The sequence below is a fragment of the Nerophis ophidion genome, linkage group LG14 (assembly GCF_033978795.1).
Source record: "Nerophis ophidion isolate RoL-2023_Sa linkage group LG14, RoL_Noph_v1.0, whole genome shotgun sequence".
NCBI classification, from domain to species: domain Eukaryota; kingdom Metazoa; phylum Chordata; class Actinopteri; order Syngnathiformes; family Syngnathidae; genus Nerophis; species Nerophis ophidion.
Genome location: NC_084624.1, coordinates 31,516,084 through 31,537,723, shown reverse-complemented (window position 1 = coordinate 31,537,723; position 21,640 = coordinate 31,516,084). Strand labels below are relative to the sequence as shown.

At 42.2% G+C, this 21,640-nt stretch overlaps 1 protein-coding gene across 1 annotated transcript; it reads right to left on the bottom strand.

The window, feature by feature from the left end:
* Nucleotides 1-276: 276 nt before the first annotated feature.
* On the bottom strand, nt 277-12,442 carry LOC133568472 (angiomotin-like 2a). Its single transcript, XM_061920429.1, is given in 11 exon segments — nt 277-1,500; nt 1,830-1,961; nt 2,156-2,355; nt 4,129-4,230; nt 4,315-4,490; nt 4,557-4,852; nt 5,324-5,558; nt 8,621-8,789; nt 9,122-9,242; nt 9,245-9,927; nt 12,282-12,442. Coding segments are annotated over 10 exon segments (2,115 nt in total). The 5' UTR covers nt 9,843-9,927; nt 12,282-12,442; the 3' UTR covers nt 277-1,414.
* Between the last annotated feature and the right edge of the window lie 9,198 nt (nt 12,443-21,640).

Below are 21,640 nucleotides of genomic sequence, written 5' to 3'. Positions count from 1 at the left end.
TATATGCATATATATATATATGTATATATATTTACATATATACTGTATATATATATATATATATATATATGCATATATATATATATATATATATATATATATATATATACATATATATATATATATATATATATATAAGGAAAAATAATAGTTACATTTCAAAAAGTAAAATTGTAGTGAAATTCAAATATACATATATGTTCATTTTTATAATGTATGTGTCCTTTGAGTGCATTTGGAACAACCCTTTTCAAAAATCCAGGAGACCAACTGGTATAAATTCAAATGTTTTATTGCTGTATGAAATGTCGAGTGAAATTCAACGGTAAAAAAACCTTCATACTGTTTGAAGTTCACAGAAATGACTCTCGGAAGTCGGTTGGTTGTGTACAGCTTGACTTGACCGTGATTGTCAGCACATAACTTACAACAAAACATACGATAAACTCTTTGGCATCCTGCTCAAAGCACTATATTATCTACAAATAGCAATACAATATCTCTGAATAAAAAATACATTTAAAAACAATAATAATAATAATAATAATAATAATAATTAACCTGTTTGTTAGTTCAAAGCTCACAGTGAACAAAAACAAAAACAAATTGTGTCATCTTTAAACCCCGCAAAAGGCTTCTGGACCAGCAGAAAGGCCATTGGAGGAGAACACACTTTTAACCACACATGCATACACACACCGATCATGTACGGAACAGCAGAATATGATAAAATCAACCATGATGAAACACCTCTCCCCTTACGTCTGTACACACATCAGGTCCGTGTCAGTTTGGCAAAGAGAAACCAGTCATTTGTACAATAAAAGTCATCTGCTCACGTGCCTCCTGGCCTCTGCAGAGCCAGCTGCCAGGCCATGAAGATCACGTCATTCAACAGTGTTTGCATGTGTTATAAATTAGTGAGCAACGGGACGTATTCCAAACACGCTGGAAATGAGGTTACTCAGGTTAACATCCACATTTTGTTGGAAAGGTAGGGGGGTGAATATTGACAGGATCTCCACAAGGCTTAAGTTAATATTTGGGCTTATGTGAAATCCACCATAAGATAAATATGCAGCTTTGTAATTCACTAGGACATAGAATGGTCATAAAGAAAAGGGGAAGCAGCAATTATATGGATTTATACAGTATGTCTTATAAATACGTCACATCCAAAATACTGTCCAAGTACCTGGGAAGAGTCCACTTGTTTCAAGCTGGGCCGACTGCCTGCAGCGCGCCAGCTTTAAGTAAGTGAGTCTGAGCTCAGCTCTTTCTCTAAAACACACACACACACACACATTGCATTTGTGTGTATATATATGTCCCACCTCACTACATTCTGGCCTCTTTCATCCAATACCTTTCACACATTTTGGGAATTCTTTATCGGCCTTTCAGTTCTTGTTTGTTAAATAAATATCTCTACTGCTTCTGACTCCAACTCTTCAAGGCCTCGGAAAGGGTTCAATAGCAACTTCTTTGGCGTTGGCTTGTCTGCAAAAAGTACAGTAAAGAGAGGATTAGGGATTTGTAGCAAGGCTATCTGAAGCCGACTAAAGGTTAACAGAGGTTTTCTGCACTATTGTGTGGAAAAATGTGCTCAGTGGGCAGATCTTCATCATTTCTTAACCATTGTACCGATAGCATCTCATAAGCGTGGTTAATCAATGAGTACAGCCATGAAGTCCAGGTCGGACACTCCTTACAGTCGACTGATTGCGAGCGTGCGCTCGTGAAAACAATTATTACCGCAGTTAAAATAGCTGGCGAGTGAATGATCAGCACCTAGTAAACAAAACGTGCATATCTTTGAGATGACTCACCGCTGTTGAGCTTATTTATGCCGGAGGCCTCCGTGCTTTGAGTTCCCTCTGCCTGACGCTCCAGCGTTCCAGGTTCGGAGTGAGCGGAAAACTGATGGCTCGGCAACGTCTGATCATCGGAAAGGCTCTTGCCTAAGAGGCGACATTGCAGGAAGATCAGTATATTTGTTTGTTGGTTGGCAGGCTACTTTCAGGTTCATGCAGGACAAACTGCTTGTTTTCATACCGTCCCTGTCATGTGACTCATGCAAAACTAACTCAACTAAAATTCACACGGCGTATGCTGACGTATGCCCTATTAAGGCTTTTCCGTTCCACCTCCTCACCTCCTCGACTCTTGGTGCCGCTCTTGTCGGTAAAAATGGAGGGTGTGGAGGAGGCCAGTCGCAGAGGTGCCCCCGCCGCGCTCAACAGGTTTGTGCGGGGTCTCTGCTCATCCTTCCGCCCCTGGTCTTGGTGGAGCCGCTGAGTGAGGATCTTGATCACAGCGTCCTTTTCCAAAATTTGGGCATACAGGGCGCGGATCCTGATGAAGAAAATAGGAAAAAATTTGTTACTTAAGTACTTATCTCCAGTATTTTTTGGTGTGCCATCACTTCATTACACAACTCTGCAACACTGCAACATTTCTGACTTTGTGGCAAATGGCCTTGTGGTTAGGGTGTCCGCCCTGAGATCGGTAGGTCGTGAGTTCAAATCCCGGCCGAGTCATACCAAAGACGATAAAAATGTGACCCGTTATCTCCCTGCTTGGCACTCAGCATCAAGGGTTAGAATTGGGGGTTGAATCACCAAAATGATGTCCGAGCATTGCCGCTGCTGCTCACTGCTCCCCTCACCTCCTAGGGGTGGAACAAGGGGATGGGTCAAATGCAGAGAGCAATTTCACCACACGTAGTGCGTGTGTGACTATCTGCGGTACTTTAACTTTAAAGGGACAAGCGGTAGAAAATGGATAAATGGATGTTTGATTTATTTATTTCTGTTGTGCAAGATGGTAGTTATCATGAATAACTGGTGGTAGGAGTTATTGCATTAGCTGAAAACCAGAGTTTTCTGCAGTGGACTTTCTATTAATTGAATTACCTTAAGAGGCAATTATCAATAACTCAGAGCAATGTCCATTAATTCAATGAGTACCGGAATTTACAAACAATACGAAGCTACTTTTTCCCCACGATTTGTAAACTGCCCTTTAAACACACTGCGGATAATTCATGGACTTTTCCGGGTTCACGAGCTTCACAGCCCGGCAATACATTTAGCCTTGTTACGTCAAACCGTTGAACTGGTCACGGTGGACCAATGAAATTGTTCAAATTCAATCAAACACACTCACACAATGGCAGCGCGCTGCAACAGTGGTTACTGCTGGTGACCCATAATAAGAAGGTCCTGGGTTTGATTCCTTGGGGTCTTTCTGTGTGGAGTTTGCATGTTCTCCCCGTGACTGTGTGACTCACTGGGTACTCCGGCTTCCTCCCACCTCCAAAGACATGCACTTGGGGATAGGTTGATTGGCGACACTAAATTAGCCCTGGTGTGTGAATGTGAGTTTGAATGTTGTCTGTTTATCTCTGTTGGCTGTGCGATGAGGTGGCGACTGGTCCAGGGTGTACCCCGCCTTCCACCTGAGTGCAGCTGGGATAGGCTCTAGCCCCCCGCGACTCCGAGAGCGACAAGATGGATGGATGGACACTCACACAATAATTAATTTAGCCATTCGCAACATGATGGACTCACTCTTATCATGGAGAAGAAATGCAAAAAAACACAACACAGCCTTAAAGCCAAAGACGATCGAGTTAACCTTCCAAAAAGGGAACTGCCGCACATAATGGAAATCTACCACCACTAAAGGGCCCCAAAAGGCCAGACCACTGCGCACCAAGAAAGACGACTTATGCGGGACAAAGAGAATAGAATACCGTGCTCAATTACTTTTCTGGTAAGCCGTGTTACAGGCATTATCTTTGGTTATGTGCACACCTGCAGCTTATAGATCTGTGCGGCAAAAATATATACAAAGTAAAAAATTGTCCAGAAATTAGGTGCAGCTTATATTTAGGTATGCTCTATTGTATATGTTGTGTGGATGCATTAACACACATGCCAGACCTTGGGCCCACCCCTTCCAGGCATGTGCCGCACTTTAAGTACAGATCACCTTAGATGAACTGGTGTAGCAGCTCTGCGTCTTGTACATTTTTTAAGTTTACTAACGTACACCTGCACAGCTATTCAGGCTGGCCCCGGTTACAAGGGCATGGCACACAAGTGGGAAAAGAAGGGCTTGTACCTGTTCTCCATTTCCTGATTCCGAAAGTCTGCAACTGGCAGGTCCTCGTTGAAACTGTTGTTAGAGGAGTGGCAGGGCGAGTGGTTGATGATGGTGGTGTCTCTGTAAATGTCAAAACAGTTTAACACAAATTCTAATTGAGTATTTTAAATGTTTGGAGCTTCAGTTGGTGGCAGAGGGCATTACCTCTGGGCGGCTGCTGTGGCTGCCACCTCCATGGCAAACTGCCTCATGGTACTTTCCTCCAGGTACTTCTGCTCCCAACGCACCATGTCGGCCTCAAGCGCCAGGATGCGTTCCTCGCGCTCGCGGAGGCGTTCCTGCAGGGAGCCGATGGTGACTCCAGGAGGTTGGGACTGTCGCTGAAGGAAGGACAAAGACAGTGATCGACTCCGACTTTTGCGACTATTTTTCTGCTCCTGACATACCTGCTGCGCCCTCAAACTCCTGAGCTCCTGCTCCAGCCGTGTTCTCAGCTTCATCTCCAGGCTCTCACGCTTCTCGCAGGTGGATTGCAGCTGAGCCAATGCGCTCTGGAGCCTCTCCACCTTCTCCACATAGGCCCTCTTCCTCCTCAACTCCTCCTCCATCTGACGGCCGCGTACTCGTGCCGCCTCCAGAGCCTCTTCCAGTCTCTTTGCGCGAAGGCTCTGCTCATCCGCCGTGGTCTTCAGGCGCTCCACTTCCCGCTCAATGCGCTCCCGGTCTGCATTCTGCTCCTCATCTGTAACACGAAAGTTGGCGGTCTGACAAATATTTTCTCGAAAAAACAACCTCTTCATTTGACTGTGGCTAACGTTCATTTGGCAAAGCGCTCATGGAATGCTGAGAGGAAGGAGGAAAGGAGGGGAGAAAGCGACCATATCCCTTTGACCCACATAGCCCTGAGCATTCCTCATCAAGGCCATACAAACATGGCCACTCTCTTCCTGAGCCCAGTTCCTCTCACAGACAACATAAATCACACAAACAACAGGTGGGTGGAGAGGGAAGCTCATTTTCTAGCCACACTGCAGCAATTTAGAGCCACTTCATTTCCCGTCTTTCTTTATAGACCATGGATTGAATTCCTTATCCTAAAGCCTTCTTAGCAAGCACATCGAGGTTACGCAAGGGACATTCCTGCATGCTTAGTTACAAATGGAGCCCCTTGCTACCCTAATCCAATCATTGATTACAATACCAGCTAACTTACTTTGCTCCAGGAGTTTAGCCATGATGTGCTGGTTGTGGTCAGCCACCTGCACTTCTTTCGCCGCGTGCGTTCGAGCATTTTCCAAGTTATCCTTAAGGTCTCTGTTGAAATCCTGCAGACGGCGGATCTCGGCCACCAGCCTCCTCCTGAGGGTCTGCTCCAGGTTCTCTCTCTTGCTGCTGCCCTGCATCAGTTTCTCGTAGGCCTCAGAAATGCGCTGGATTTCCTGCTCCAGCTAAAAAAAGAGACAGATGGAATATTTTTGTGGGTTAGCCTACTTTTGGAGGAAGAGGAATGTTGTTTCTTGTTGTTAGAGTACACATAACATACAGTATGTGTGTATACTGTACAGTTTGTGTGTTTGCATGCTTCATTTCTGAGAAGGAATTCAAACCCGCACCACTCCCTATGAGACTGATTTATATCGACATTCCTGAGGGCTGATAACTGCACTTCCAGGTGCAAGAATGTGAGAGAACTTTAACGTACACACAAAGAGCAGCACAGAGCGGTCGAGAGAGGGCTGCCAGTTGAGGGGAAGGTGCGCATGCCTGTGCCGTGGTTGTGGAAACAGGCCCCAAAAAAAAGACACCCACCATTATGGCAGTCACACAGGCATGTTTACTCAAGGCTGCGGCCTGAGACAGAGAAATCTTTCCAACCCTGGCAATTATCATTCTTTTAGGCTGAGACAAGGCGAAAGCCATGTAACATAACAATGTGAAGGTATTTTACAGCTGGGCTGAGGTGCTGAAAGTGTTTTAAAAGAGCCATTTTTCCACCAGGTAAAGGCGGTCCGGCTCAGACTAACAAAAATGAAGGACCATGTTTTTTTTTCTGATCTTCAACAATCTTTTGTGTTCTTTCCATTCCACTCCATTGACAGTTACTGACCAACCAACAGACGGCTGTGTGTTAAGTAACTCAACTTAAATGTTGGTTGCTGAAGTGAAAAGTTAGAGCATTCTTTGAGTCACATCTCCCTCCATCCATCCATTCATTTTCTACCGCTTGTCCCTTTTTGGAGTCACAGGGGATGCTGGAGCCTATCTCAGCTGAATTTCCCCTTGTCTTTTAGCCCTTCGCCCTCAGTTCTGTGCGTTCACGTCGAGGAAGTGGTGTCACAATTCTCCTTTGAGGTAAAGGCAGTGCTTCTCAAGTATTTTCTGTTACGTCCCATGAGGAAGAAGACAAAAAATTGTGCTCCCCACTCTCCACAGTGACTATAAATAGTATCATTTGTCTGCAAAATTGTTCTAAGTACACTTTTGCATGACATTGTATCCTTATTAATATAAATAAAAACAAAAAAGAAAGAAATAGATCAAGTTACAACTTTATTGTTGATCTAAAGATTTAAAGTGCATCAATTTGCCAGAAATTCAAAACAACATTTTATTTAAACTATAAACATGAGACCGACTTGAACGATTTGATACTGAAAAATATAACTAGATAAGCTTGATAAATAATAATGAATTCAAATTGATCAGCAACAATAATTCAGGAGCACAATTTATAAAACATTTAAACTTATTTGGAATGTTTTAATCAAACGAGGAAGTCAGGTTTAATGGCTACAATGAGCATGTTTTGAATTGAACAGTTTTAGAAGTGGGGTTTGAAGCTGCATGATACTGATAAAGCATTATCAGTGGGTTCAACTGTTGAAAATTGCTCTTTATATGAGCTACCTAACGCGACTGTCACGAGTAAACTACGATGTTAGACTAGCAGAAAAAGGAACTTCACTACAATTTACTACATTCCGTGAGTGATCAGACAGCTAATCCACTTCCAGAATTTGTATTAGCCATGTTTTGAGTGTGGTTTTATTTCAATATCGCTCATCGCACCAGCCGGCTAACACAACTGTAGACTGCAATGTCAGATTAGCAGCAAACAAAATTCATTAAAATTTACTACATTCCATTAATGACTTTTTTTTTTAATTGCCTGTCATGAAAACTGTGACGTTATCATAAAATAAACAATAACAGCCACTAAGTGGCAAGAAGTGGTAAAGCACAGAATAAATGGGGTTTCATTTCCATGGGTGTGTTTTCCACCACTACATCTTGGTCCTTTGTTTCAAAGGTTGAAGGTTAGGGGTAGGACGAAGGGGGAAGAGGAAAACATGGAATTTAGCTTAAGTCTGGCTTTGGTTTCTGAACAGGATTCCTTGTCCATTAGTGTTATTGGATATCATCTTGGGATGACTCAGACCCCACTGAAGAGAACAGGACTGAAAGTGGTCGCACTTTGGTTTACATCATGTGAATGTAATCACAAAGATGTCCAGGTTAACTTAAATAGAGTACCCATCGCACCTAAAATGGACCAAAAGTGGATTCACTTTTAAATGATGGTGATGTGTGAACAAAAAGGGAAAGTACTTGCTTTTAGTACACTTTTAAGCAGCCTTGCTATCTTTTGTGAGCCAGACTGAAACAACCAACGCAAGTTGTCTCAGTATATTCCCATCAAGTCTATGGAGCCGTTGTCAAAGTGAAAAGACGAAGTGATCCAGGTTCACTTTGCGGTGATGAAGGCCCCATTAGACCTGAAGCGAGTTGATCAAAACTGAACTGACTTTAAATTAAGGTTGCTGTGGGAAGACAAAAAAGTAATCGACACAGTTTTAAGGTCTGGCTATCACACCCCTCAAGAGTAAGTTGAAGTCCAGTGCCCTGCTCAAGGCCACCTCAACCGTGCTTGGGAAGCTCACCAGCAACCACTCCAAATTATATATCTCACTTCTGGAACATTCCACGCACAACCCCAGCCCCAACTCCTGCCACCCAATGTACCAAAAAAGAGGAGTGGGCATAAAATCAGGGTCAAAAGCGAGAATGTGCACAAAGGGCAGTTGGCTGAAAACAAAAAGGACCTTTCACTTTTTTACACAGCAGCCTGCCACCTTCCAAACCCCCCCCCCCGTCCCTTTTTTTCCCTCTGTCAGCTGCACGCAGGTCACCACCCGATCCGCTGCTGCCTGAAAATCTATGGCCTCTGCGGAATCAAAGCGAGAGCACTCCCTGGTCGCACAATGAGAGGAGTGTGTCCAAACACAGTGGTGTGACCTCTGTTTGGGCCTCCGAGGCATGCAAGGTAGCAGCTGCATCGCCCCAGTGCAGATGAGTCCAAGTGCCTGCAGACAACTGGCCGATGGCGTTGTCTTTCACAAACAAGTGTTCAGGATGGTTTCTTGGGTAATCGGCGTGTAAATAACTGCGTCACTCAGCACTCAGCCTTTATCCCCAAATTTCTACCCAATTAACAACTCTCTCGGCTCACCTTCTGAATGCGACCAGTCTTCTCTCGGTGAACTTCTAGCTCCTGCCTCAGCCTCTCGTTCTCCATCAGCAGCAGTTCTACTTGGTTGGGTTCCTCCAAACCAGCAGGGGGCAAGCTGGGGAATGTGTTGTAGCAGGAGACGTCAGTCGGCGGTCCAGACTGGATGTACCTGAGTATGAGACATTAAGTGACTGTGACTTTATGAAAGTATTTGAAGATGTTTAAGACGTTACAATCCATGTTCTATTCAAGGTCCTTGGTCATCAGACTAGCAGGCTCCAGTAAGGAATGTAGAGATTTTGAAAGGCATCTAGGCCAATGCAAGCATGTGAGGCGTTCCTACTGCCTCATGCCAAGTATTACAAATACCTTTGGACTGGTGCTGCTTTACAAAGCAGGAAAGTGTGACTCAAGTATGTCTTTACGCATGTAGAACTCAACAACCAGCCACACCACAGACTCTGATGTCATGTCGGGTTTTTTTAATAGATTAATTTGTACCTGTGCTGTTGGGCCTGCGCTGGCTCCTGAGCATGGTGGGGGATAAATCCTTGTCCTTGGATGGGGGCCGAGTACTCAGGCGGCGGGTTGCGTTTCTCTTGGCTTTGCCGTGTGGTCTGGGGGCCTGATGGGTGTAGTAAGCTAGCTCAGGGTAGCTGTGAGAGGTGCTTTTGATGGCCTCCGCCTTGACGACCGCATCGCTTCTCTCCAGTGATATCTGTAAGCGATGCTCACTGAGTGAGCGTGCATGGGCGCATTTACGGTCTATCTCATCCACCTCCTCGTGGAAAGCCCCATCAAGTGAGAGCATTCCCTCATGGGGCAGCCTGTTAGGGCTTGAAGGTGCCCAGTGAGAGGCCAGATACTGAGAGTGGGCCTTGGCCTGTTCGTAGGTGGGAAGCTCCTCGCCGTGGAGCTGGTACAGTTGGTAGCCGCTTTCCGAGTGGTGGTAGTCACCCTGGTGCTCCTGGCCCTGGGGCTCCTGCCTCGCAGAAAGCTGGGGGAAAGAAGATTCCTCCTGGGTGAGACTCTCTAGAGACGACCTGGGGCTCCTGCCCAAATCGCCCCCACTGCTCGGACCGCTGTTGCTTCCACTTCCCCCACGCAGGGCCTGCTCCTGGATGGCTAGTAAGGTGCGGGTGTCTGTGGGGTTTCCGTATCGAAGTTGCTCTTGGATGAGTCTGTGCAATACTGTGCCAGACGACTCCTCGGCAGACGTCATGCTGATGAGTTTTGGGGATTGTGAATGTTCTCAAGACTGCTTGAGATCTATTTGCTTCTTGTCTCCGAATGAAGCAGCTGTGAACCTAGAAAGAGGAAGAATGTGGTTTTAAGAGTGTGACTGAGGGAATACGCATCATGACACATTCACATAGCATTCAGCTGAATTGTGTTCTCACACTTCGCCCCTTTAAGACATTCTAATGCAATGTGTGCGTATGTGAAAACTCCAAAAGAAAAAATTAAAAGCAAACCAGATTGAAGCCACTTTAAGAAGTGGTCTCAGTTCAGGTCACATCCTGTATATGGCGTTATCGGTAAAGTGATAACAAAGTACTTGAGAATTATCGTCATACCAAGTGGACCAGAACTGGATTCACTTCTAAATGTGACGCAGCAGTGTGAACACAAAACAGAATGGAGTTCCTTTTGAGTTTGCTTTATAAAAGGTCCGTATATATCAAAACCCACAGGAGTGAACCTGAAATATGAAATAGCCTCCATTGGTGGAGCGGTTTGCTGAGTCAATGGAAACACAAAATGGTCCAGGTTAGTGGTTCTCAAACTGTAGTACATGTATCACTACTGGTACGCAGGCTTCATCTAGTGGTACGCCAAAGAATTACTTGATTAAAGTACAGTGTTTTTTTCCTCTATATTCAAACACATTGTTAATGTTCAAAATGTTTGAACTGTCACAGTGGCCAGAATGATTAAACTTGCTAAATAAAACCTCTGCCTTGTTTTTATTGAAGACTTAGGCCTACTACACTACTGTAATTTTATGGTGGTCATTATGGGGGTACTTGTTTCCTGAGATGGTATTTGGTGAAAAAAATTAGTCTTGGGAGTAGTATTTAGGCCCCATCAAAGCTGAAGTTGGGGAGAATTGAGTGCACTTTGAAAAGAAGTACTGATGTGAGATTAAGCATTTTAAAACAATGGCTCAGAAGTGGTCCCATTTCGGTTTACATCAAGTGGTCCAGGTTCTATGCGACCTTAAATGGACCAGAATTGAACTGACTTCCAAATGAAGCCGATATGAGCCATGTGAAATGAGTCTAGAGAGTGTTCACATCTGTAGACTTGATTGTTCCAAGACAGTTTTATCTAAAACAAGGGTGTTAGACACACGGTTTTATCCGGCCTGCGGGATGAGTTTGCTAAGTATAAAAATGAGTCAAAATGTTTAAATGAAAGAAACTGCTGTTCTAAATGTGCCCACTAGATGTAATGCAATTATTTGTATCTTTGAAGATTATGCTACATATGTAAAAAAATAAATAAATAAACCACATGTCAGTGCGTCAGTCAAGGAAAATGAGCAAACTACATAAATAACGTAATTCCGTAATTTGATTTTTACATATTCTTTTACCAATGAGTTGACTGATGAATATTTTCACATCATTTATTCAGAAAGTATAAATAACAACAAATAAAGATAGAATACTATTAACCGCAACATGTAAGTGTAAAAAAACAACAATATACTTTGTAAATTCTCACAATGTGATTGTTCTAATGTTAAACAAAGAAAACATTCTGAATTTGTCTTTAATTTTTAGTTATCGTGCCGTGATTTATTATTAAGTTTGCTAGGTAGTAAAAGTAGCCAAAATTTTAGAATGAGAGAAACTGCTGTTCTAAGTGTGTCCACTAGATGTCGCCATAGCAATTATTTGTAGCTTTGTAAATGATGCTATATATCCATCCATCCATTTTATACGCTTGTCCCTATCGCATGTAAAAAAAAAAATAAACCACATGATGTTAGTGCACCAGTCAAGGAAAATGTGCAAACCACATAAATATCATCCTGTAATTTGATTTTGACATATATATTTTTTAATCTTAATAGATCTAAACACCAACGAGTTGACTGATGAACATTATCACACAATTTATTCAGAAAGTATATATAATGACAAATAAATATACAATACTAATTACCGCAACATGGAAGTGTAAAATAAAAATAACATTATGAATTGTACATTATCAGAATGTGCTTGTTCTATGTTTAAAGAAAGAAAACAATCTGAAGTTGTCTTTATTTTTAAGTTATCGTGCCGTGATTTTACCACTTCATCCATGTGGCCCCCTATCTTAAATGAGCTTGACACCCCCGATATAAAACTGTAAAAATAAAAACTATAGCATCTAATGTTTTTCACCTTCTCAACAGCGACATGCAAAGATATGTGGACAATTTTTACACAGCAGGCAACCTAAAAAAAAAAAAAAACATGCGGCCAAAATTCCAATCTCATGGGGGAATATATCAACGCTCAACCCGCATCGAATAATAACTTTTGTTCCTATTAAGATATAAATATGACTTCAAATCACTTTTAGGCAATTTGTATTGCGTATGTCGTTACTTTAATCGTGTTTGTAAAGAGAGGGAAGACTTTTTTTTTTTTCAAGTTAGCCTTACCAGTTTACGCGTTCATCATAACAGCAAAAGTTGCCGCGTCTGCGGGAAATCCAAGCAGCGCGTAAATCCACGTCTTTTCTCCCTCGTCTTTCTTGTAGGGAATCAAACGTGTGTCATGTTCGTCCCTCCGGCCGCCGTGCTGTGAAATGCTTGTGCGGGGAGCAGGCGGCGATAATAAGCCAGGAGGAGGAGGCACCGAGCTGGGGAATGTCAGGAATGTTAAACTGGAGCTCCCTCGGGGATCAGACGCGTAAAAAGCAGCCTGTGGGGGGAAGGAATGGAGGCAGCAAGGCGGCCTTTTATCACGGAGCAGGACGCACTTTGCAAATGAAGCGATGGGGCATTTGTTTACAAAGCTTTGTGTTGAATAGCACGCATTCTAATTCGCAGGAAAGCCATTTGCGCCTTCCCTGTCGTTCTGTCCCCCCCCCCCCCCCCTTATATTTATTTAAATGTTTCACTGGAATGTGCTTATGTTGCATGCAAATGCCTGAAAGCATTCAAGCAAGCGCAAATGCAGACTAAAATGGGTTTTTGGGGTGCTAAAGTAGAGGTGTCCAAATGTGGTCGAGGGGATCATTTTCGGGTCTTTTCATTGGCACATTGTACAAATGGAAATTACCGTATTTCCTTGAATTGCCGCAGGGCATATAGTATGCGCCTGCCTTGCCTTGAATTACCACCGGGTCAAACTCACTTTGCAAAAATATTAGCTCATGCTTAGTATTACCGCCTGGTCAAACTCGTGACGTCACAGGTGACACTTACCCTGTCATCATTTTCAAAAGTGAGGCTGATTTCAATACCGGTAATTTGAAATCGCATAAAGGGAAGAAGATTAGGAGCTATTCAGTAGGATTTAAGGTCCAAGCTTACATCACACTCAAATTTTTACTGCATGCCTTTGGTAAGTGCCAGAGTGAGAAGAGGTTTTAAAATAATTAGCGCATGCTTACTTTTACCGCATGCCTTTGATAAGCGCAGGAGTGAGAAGAGGTTTTAAATAAATTAGCGGCCCGGCGGCAATTCAAGGAAATACGGTATGCATTGTTAAAGTCTACATGTGCTTTGTGGATTTGGAGAAGGCATTCGACCGTGTCCCTCGGGAAGTCCTGTGGGGAGTGCTCAGAGAGTATGGGCTACCGGACTGTCTTAATGTGGCGGTCCGCTCCCTGTACGATCAGTGCCAGAGCTTGGTCCGCATTGCCGGCAGTAAGTCGAACACATTTCCAGTGAGGGTTGGAGTCCACCAAGGCTGTCCTTTGTCACCGATTCTGTTCATAACTTTTATGGACAGAATTTCTAGGCGCGGTCAAGGCGTTGAGGGGTTCCGGTTTGGTGACCGCAGGATTAGGTCTCTGCTTTTTGCAGATGATGTGGTCCTGATGGCTTCATCTGACCAGGATCTTCAGCTCTCACTGGATCGGTTTGCAGCCGAGTGTGAAGCGACCGGAATGAGAATCAGCACCTCCAAGTCCGAGTCCATGGTTCTCCCCCGGAAAAGGGTGGAATGCCGTCTCCGGGTTGGGGAGGAGACCCTGCCCCAAGTGGAGGAGTTCAAGTACCTAGGAGTCTTGTTCACGAGTGAGGGAAGAGTGGATCGTGAGATCGACAGGCGGATCGGTGCGGCGTCTTCAGTAATGCGGACGTTGTACCGATCCGTTGTGGTGAAGAAGGAGCTGAACCGAAAGGCAAAGCTCTCAATTTACCGGTCGATCTACGTTCCCATCCTCACCTATGGTCATGAGCTTTGGGTCATGACCGAAGGATAAGATCACGGGTACAAGCGGCCGAAATGAGTTTCCTCCGCCGGGTAGCGGGGCTCTCCCTTAGTGATAGGGTGAGAAGCTCTGCCATCCGGGAGGAACTCAAAGTAAAGCCGCTGCTCCTTCACATCGAGAGGAGCCGGATGGGGTGGTTCGGGCATCTGGTCAGGATGCCACCCGAACGCCTCCCTAGGGAGGTGTTTAGGGCACGTCCAACCGGTAGGAGGCCACGGGGAAGACCCTGGAGACGTTGGGAAGACTATGTCTCCCGGCTGGCCTGGGAATGCCTCGGGATCCCCCGAGAAGAGCTAGACGAAGTGGATGGGGAGGGAAGTCTGGGTTTCCCTGCTTAGGCTGTTGCCCCCGCGACCCGACCTCGGATAAGCGGAAGAAGATGGATGGATGGATGGATGGATTATTAAAGGGGAACTACATATATATATATATATATATATATATATATATATATATATATATATATATATATATATATATATATATATATATATTGGAATGTTGCATATCATTCATACGGAGCCCCTAGAGCAGTGGTTCTCAAAAGGGGGTACGCGTACCCCTGGGGGTACTTGAAGGTATGCCAAGGGTTACCCGAGATTTTTTTAAATATTCAAAAATAAAAAATGTAAAATTCAAACAATACTTTATAAACATATTTATTGAATAATACTTCAGAAAATATAAATGTAAGTTCATAAACTGTGAAAAGAAATGCAACAATGCAATATTCAGTGTTCATAGCTCGATTTTTTGTGGACATGTTCCATAAATATTGATATTAAACACTTCTTTTTTGTGAAGAAATGTTTAGAATTAGGTTGATGAATCCAGATCGATCTCTATTACAATCCCCAAAGAGGGCACTTTAAGTTGATGATTACTTTTAAGTGTAGAAATCTTTATTTATAGAGTCACTTGTTTATTTTTCAACAAGTTTTTAGTTTATTTTTATATATATATTTTTTCAAATAATTCAAGAAAGAGCACTACAAATGAGCAATATTTTGCACTGTTACACAATTTAATGAATCAGAAACTGATGACATAGTGCTGTATTTTACTTCTTTATCTCTTTTTTTCAACCAAAAATGCTTTGCTCTGATTAGGGGGTACTTGAATTAAAAAAATGTTCACAGGGGGTACATCCCTCAAAAAAGGTTGAGAACAACTGCCTTAGAGGGACACGGAGGGGGAAAAAAATGTTTTCCGAGATTTCGGAAAAGGTTTTTTTTCTATGTTAGTGAACCGGAAGTACAAACCCCGTTTCCATATGAGTTGGGAAATTGTGTTAGATGTAAATATAAACGGAATACAATGATTTGCGAATCATTTTCAACCCATATTCAGTTGAATATGCTACAAAGACAACATGTTTGATGTTCAAACTGATAAATATATATATTTTTTTTTGCAAATAATCATTAACTTTAGAATTTGATGCCAGCAACACGTGACAAAGAAGTTGGGAAAGGTGGCAGTAAATACTGATAAAGTTGAGGAATGCTCATTAAACACTTATTTGGCATATCCCACAGGTGTGCAGGCTAATTGAGAACAGGTGGGTGCCATGATCGTGTATAGAAGCAGCCTCCATGAAATGCTAAGTATATCACAAACAAGGATGGGGCGAGGGTCACCACTTTGTAAGCAAATTGTCGAACAGTTTTAGAACAACTTTTCTCAACGAGCTATTGCAAGGAATTTAGGGATTTTACCATCTACGGTCAGTAAAATGATCAAAAGGTTCAGAGAATCTGGAGAAATCATTGCACGTAAGTGATGATATTACTGAATGTTGATCTCTCAGGCGGTACTGCATCAAAAACAGACATCAGTGTGTAAAGGATATCGCCACATGGGCTCAGAAACACTTCATAAAACCACTGTCAGTAACTAGCTCATCTAAGATGGACTGATGCAAAGTGGAAAGGTGTTCTGTGTTCTGACGAGTCCACATTTCAAATTATATTTGGAAACTGTGGACATGGTGTCCTCCAGAACAAAGAGGAAAAGAACCATCCAGATTGTTATAGGCACGAAGTTCAAAAGCCAGCATCTGTGATGGTACGGGGGTGTATTAGTGCCCAAGGCATGGCTAACTTACACATCTGTGAAGGCACCATTAATGCGGCATGGTCCATGTAGGTTTTGGAGCAACATATGTTGTCATCCAAGCAACGTTATCGTGGAAGCCCCTGCTTATTTCAGCAAGACAATACCAAGCCACGTGTTACAACAGCGTAATTTCGTAGTTAAAGAGTGCGGGTACTTTCCTGGCCCGCCTGCAGTCCAGACCTGTCTCCCATCGATAATGTCTGGCGCATTATGAACCATAAAATACGACAGCAGAGACCCTGAACTGTTGAACGACTAAAGCTCTACATAAAAAAAGAATGGGGAAGAATTCCACTTTCAAAGCTTCAACAATTAGTTTCCTCAGTTCCCAAACGTTTATTGATTGTTGTTAAAAGAAAATGTGATGTAACACAGTGGTGAACATGCCCTTTCCCATCTACTTTGGCACGTGTTGCAGCCATGAAATTCTAAGTTAATTATTATTTGCAAAAAAAAAAAAAAGTTTATGAGTTTGAACATCAAATATCTTGTCTTTGTATTGCATTCAATTGAATATGGGTTAAAAAGGATTTGCAAATCATTGTATTCTGTTTTTTTCTATTTACAATTTCCAAAACGTGCCAACATCACTGGTTTTGGGTTTTGTAGATCCGTAACTTGAAAGTTACAAGCGCTAGTTTATTAGAACGTAGCATTCAATTTGTCGACTGTATTTACATTACCACATAGCAAAACAAGATGAAATGACCACAATCGCCCTGTAGTGCACGAGCGGCACATTGCGTAGGGCCATCAGTCACATTATAGAAAAGAGTATGAAAACCGAACTCCACATGTTGCTGTGAAAATGAATAATTTGATAAATAAGACTAATATAGGAAACATACCGACTGTAAAACATGACATTTCAGAGAAGGCATCACAAATCTTCAATGATTACTTTCAAACTAGTAAAAATAAAATGTATATTATGTGCAGTCATCTTTTTCAGTAGAAATGTTCACATTTCAGCCTACATGAATTCCACTTCTAACTAGAGAAAACTAGTTGCAATAAATTGTATGTGTTTTTTATGTACTACACTCGCACACTCACATCAACTACAATTGTAATTCAAGAACCATTGAAAAATAGCTACTAAGGTTGTACGGTATACCGGTATTAGTATAGTACCGCGACACCAAATGATAATAAATGATAAATGGGTTGTACTTGTGTAACGCTTTTCTACCTTCAAGGTACTCAAAGCGCTTTGACACTACTTCCACATTCACCCATTCACACCCACATTCACACACTGATGGAGGGAGCTGTCATGCAAGGCGCTAACCAGCACCCATCAGGAGCAAGGGTGAAGTGTCTTGCTCAGGACACAACGGACGTGACGAGGTTGGTACTAGGTGGGGATTGAACCAGGGACCCTCGGGTTGCGCATGACCACTCTACCACTGCGCCATGCTGTCTCTAACAAATCATATTCGGTACTATACCGCCTATAAAAAGTACCGGTCCTCCACCCCCCACCCCCTCGTTGTCACTTCGTGACATTGCTGGTTTACGAGCAGAGGAGCATGTTCAGCAGCGCACAATCACAGAGTACTTATAAGCAGACACAGTGTGTAGACAGAAAATGGATAATGGACGCATTTTGGCTTAAAAACTAACGTTAAAGGTGAAGTTATAACACTGAAACGCCCACAGGGAGTGGTGCTTTAAAACATGGCTAGCTAGTTAGCAGCTAATGTCTATCCGCATTCGGTAATGTTTTAGCCACTTCTAAATCATTAATCCTTGCATCCATGGCGACAGATAAAGTGAGTTTCTTACAAGTATCATCCCTGCAGGACGAGGAATAACTAAACATGCTTCGCTACACACCGTAGCTCACCGGCGTCAAAATGTAAACAAATCTACACCTGACATCCAACGTAATGATACCATGTATAAAAGCGTAACTCCTCGATACTACTATGATTACATCAATATATATATGTTTTTATTTTATTCATATTGTATTCATAAACTCAGGAAAAGCATCACTGGACACAAGAGAACTTAAATTATGACCAATTTATGGCCCTGTAACTACTTGGTATCAGATCGAAACTTAAATTTGTGGTATCATCCAAAACTAATGTAAAGTATCCAAACAACAGAAGAATAAGTGATTAATACATTTTGACAGAAGTGTAGACAGAACATGTTAAAACGGAAAATAAACAGATATTAACAGTAGATTAACAAGTAGATTAATAATCAATTTTTACAGCTTGTCCTTAATAATTTCGACAAAATAATAGAATAGGAAATGACACAATATGTTACTGCATTAGTCAGCAGACAAATTAGGAGCCTTTGTTTGTTTACTTACAACTAAGTCAAGTTGTCCAGTATGTTCACTATTTTATTTAAGGACAAAATTGTTCTTCAAATGCAATAAGAAACGTATGTTTAATGTACCCTAATATTTTTTGTTAAAATAAAGCCAATAATGCAATTTTTTGTGGTTCCCTTTATTTAGAAAAGTACCACAAAGTATCGAAATACATTTTGGTACTGATACCGGCACCAAAATATTGGTATCGGGACAACACTAATAGCTACTAAATAAATCAGACGTTACTCACAAGTTACTCAATACTTGAGTAGTTTTTTCACGGTATACATACTTACTCTTACTCAAGTAATTAGTTTGATGACTACTTTTTACTTTACTTGAGCCATATTATTGTCAAGGAACGGTACGCTATCCACTCCTGCAGATTGTGGATGTGTGCTGCTGGTTCAACACATCGCACACAGGTCAGAGCACGATAACATGAACAATCATCTTACAGTATCTGTAAAGTATTATCCCACATTTCATGTTTTGTTTGTACACAGCTAGCCAGAGAGCATATGTACTGTAGTTGTAGTAACACACATGACTTGTGGCGTATATCATTATCAATATAAAATGTGACTCACTCGATGGATCCAGCTGGCCGGGGTCGTCTCCTGTTGATTTGGGGTAGGTAATCCATTATGTCAAAACAGCTTATCTTCAAGTTTCAAATTTTGCAGCTTGGATTCACTTTCACCTCACTCGCTCGGCCTCAGTCAGCTCAGAAGTCTCACGCTTCCTTCGTGCTGGCTTCTAGAAGCAAAGGTTCATCCTCCGTATGTTCAGCTTCAAAAAGATGAGGTTTTGGTAGAGTGGACTTGCCAGCAACCTGAGGGTTCCTGGTTCGATCCCCACCATCTACCAACCTAGACACATCCACTGTGTCCTTGAGCAAGACACTTCACCCTTGCTCCTGACGGGTCGTAGTTAGCACCTTGTATGGCAGCTTCGGCTATCAGTGTGTGAAGGTGTGTGTGAATGGGGGAATTTGGAAATAGTTTCAAAGCGCTTTGAGTACCTTGAAGGTAGAAAAGCGCTATACAAGTATAACCCATTTACCATATATAAACTTGCAGTGTGTACACAAAAGGTTGATGGAGTTTTGAAGTTGTCTTAGAGGACTTTAAAGGCTCCCATCTTCCAAGCGTTTTTTTTATCATCTTTAAAATCCCCCCCGAAAAAGACATGTGTGTTCTTGTCTCCCATAATGATTGCGAAGTACAGGCAAAATTCCAAAAAAAAGTGCAGTTCCCCTTTAAGTTAAGCACTAGTTCATCCAAGATATCTTTATCATAACATTTTTATCCATTATTTATTTTATCTTTATTATCATTTATCAAATATATGTATATTCAACACATACTATTAGTATATTTAAAAAAACGTGTCTCCGTGGTAAAAGCCCAGTATGCACGCAAAATGCTCATTTAAATAAGGCGGTCTGCACCACTTTTCAATTGCACACGCATTGTTAGTAGATCATACGCAGCACACCTACTCACTATTTCATTTTTTGCATACGCTGTCTACATTGTGGTATCTGGATCTTAGGTCCCTTCTACACTAAACCGGCAAAGATTATCTAGGGTAAATCCCGCCTAACCTTATCCTTGTCCACACACACACAATGTTCGTTTAAGACCCTCTCTGTCTGCCGGCGTAACATGATCTAGTATGCATGCGCGGAAAATGCACACATCATAGTCCCCTCCAGTGTTGCTTTGTGTGCAAGTTCTTAAATCAAATTTACCTTATCTGAACAATAGCCAGTGTTGTGGTATTTTATTAACTGGAATACAGTGTGCTGTGAGGCCCTGTTCTAGTGAATCACACCTGATCCATCATAAATTCATAAAATCTTTATTGGACACGTGAAAGTAAACAATGTGATAAAGAACATTTTAAGTCAGTCAATCTAGGGATCTAGATATCCTGTCAGGACAATCCTCACTCTTTTGCCTTCAACTTCATTGGCCATTCGTTTTTGGTGACTTTATATACTCTGGACCTAGACGTTGAGTCCACGACATACATGGCGGACAATACCTGATACAGTCTGCTTTACCAGTCCAAATCCATTCGATGTTTTCGGTAGTTTTCTCTTGATGGCCAGGTAATACAAATCATGTGCTGCTTTTTTTTTAATCACATCTACGGTAGCCGGCATTGTTGTTGCCTCCCCTTCGACAAATGGACAAAGTTTTCCAGTTAGTAGAATCACAGCTGATCTGGACATTCGAAAGTTGTTTTGCTGTCTGAGAAGCGTTGTATCCCAAATAGCTGCAATCGCTTTCTCTTAAGGTATTCATGTGTGATTTCCACAGGCGTCTCTACATGTAGAGGAAGGAGAAACACGGGCATGTCTGGATGGGTCGCCTCCATATTTTTAGTGTTTACCTCCGAGTGGAAACAGGTTGTCATGAAGCTGGCTGTGTCGCCTTCTTTCTGGCGTCACTTCCTGTTTTGGGCCTTTCTGGCGTAATTTCCTCTCCGAACTCAGTTTGTAAACGATCGATGAGTCCATACAAAGCTAAGAGCCGGAGATTCAAGAAATAGACGGCGTACTTACCCGTGTAAAAAATTATCCAAGGAGGGTAACCATAAAAGATTTGTGGCTGAAACGGGGGCAATGGCTAAATAATTATTTGTTTAAGGTGTTATCGGGCTTAGTGTAGACCAGGGGTGTCAAACTCATTATATCCCAGGGGAAAATATATTCCCACACAGGCCAGACAAATAAAATCATGGCATGATAACTTAAAGGGGAACATTATCACAATTTCAGAAGGGTTAAAACCAATAAAAATCAGTTCCCAGTATCTTATTTTATTCTTCGAAGTTTTTTTAAAAATTTTACCCATCATGGAATATCCCAAAAAAAGGCTTTAAAGTGCCGGATTTTCGCTACCTGTAAATCCACCTGTCCATTTTCCTGTGACGTCACTGCGTGACACCAATACAAACTAACATGGCAGATAGAACAGAAAGATATAGCAACATTAGCTCGGATTCAGACTCGGATTTTCGCGGCTTAAGCGATTCAACAGATTACGCATGTATTGAAACAGATGGTTGGAGTCTGGAAGCAGATAGCGAAAACGAAATTGAAGAAAAAA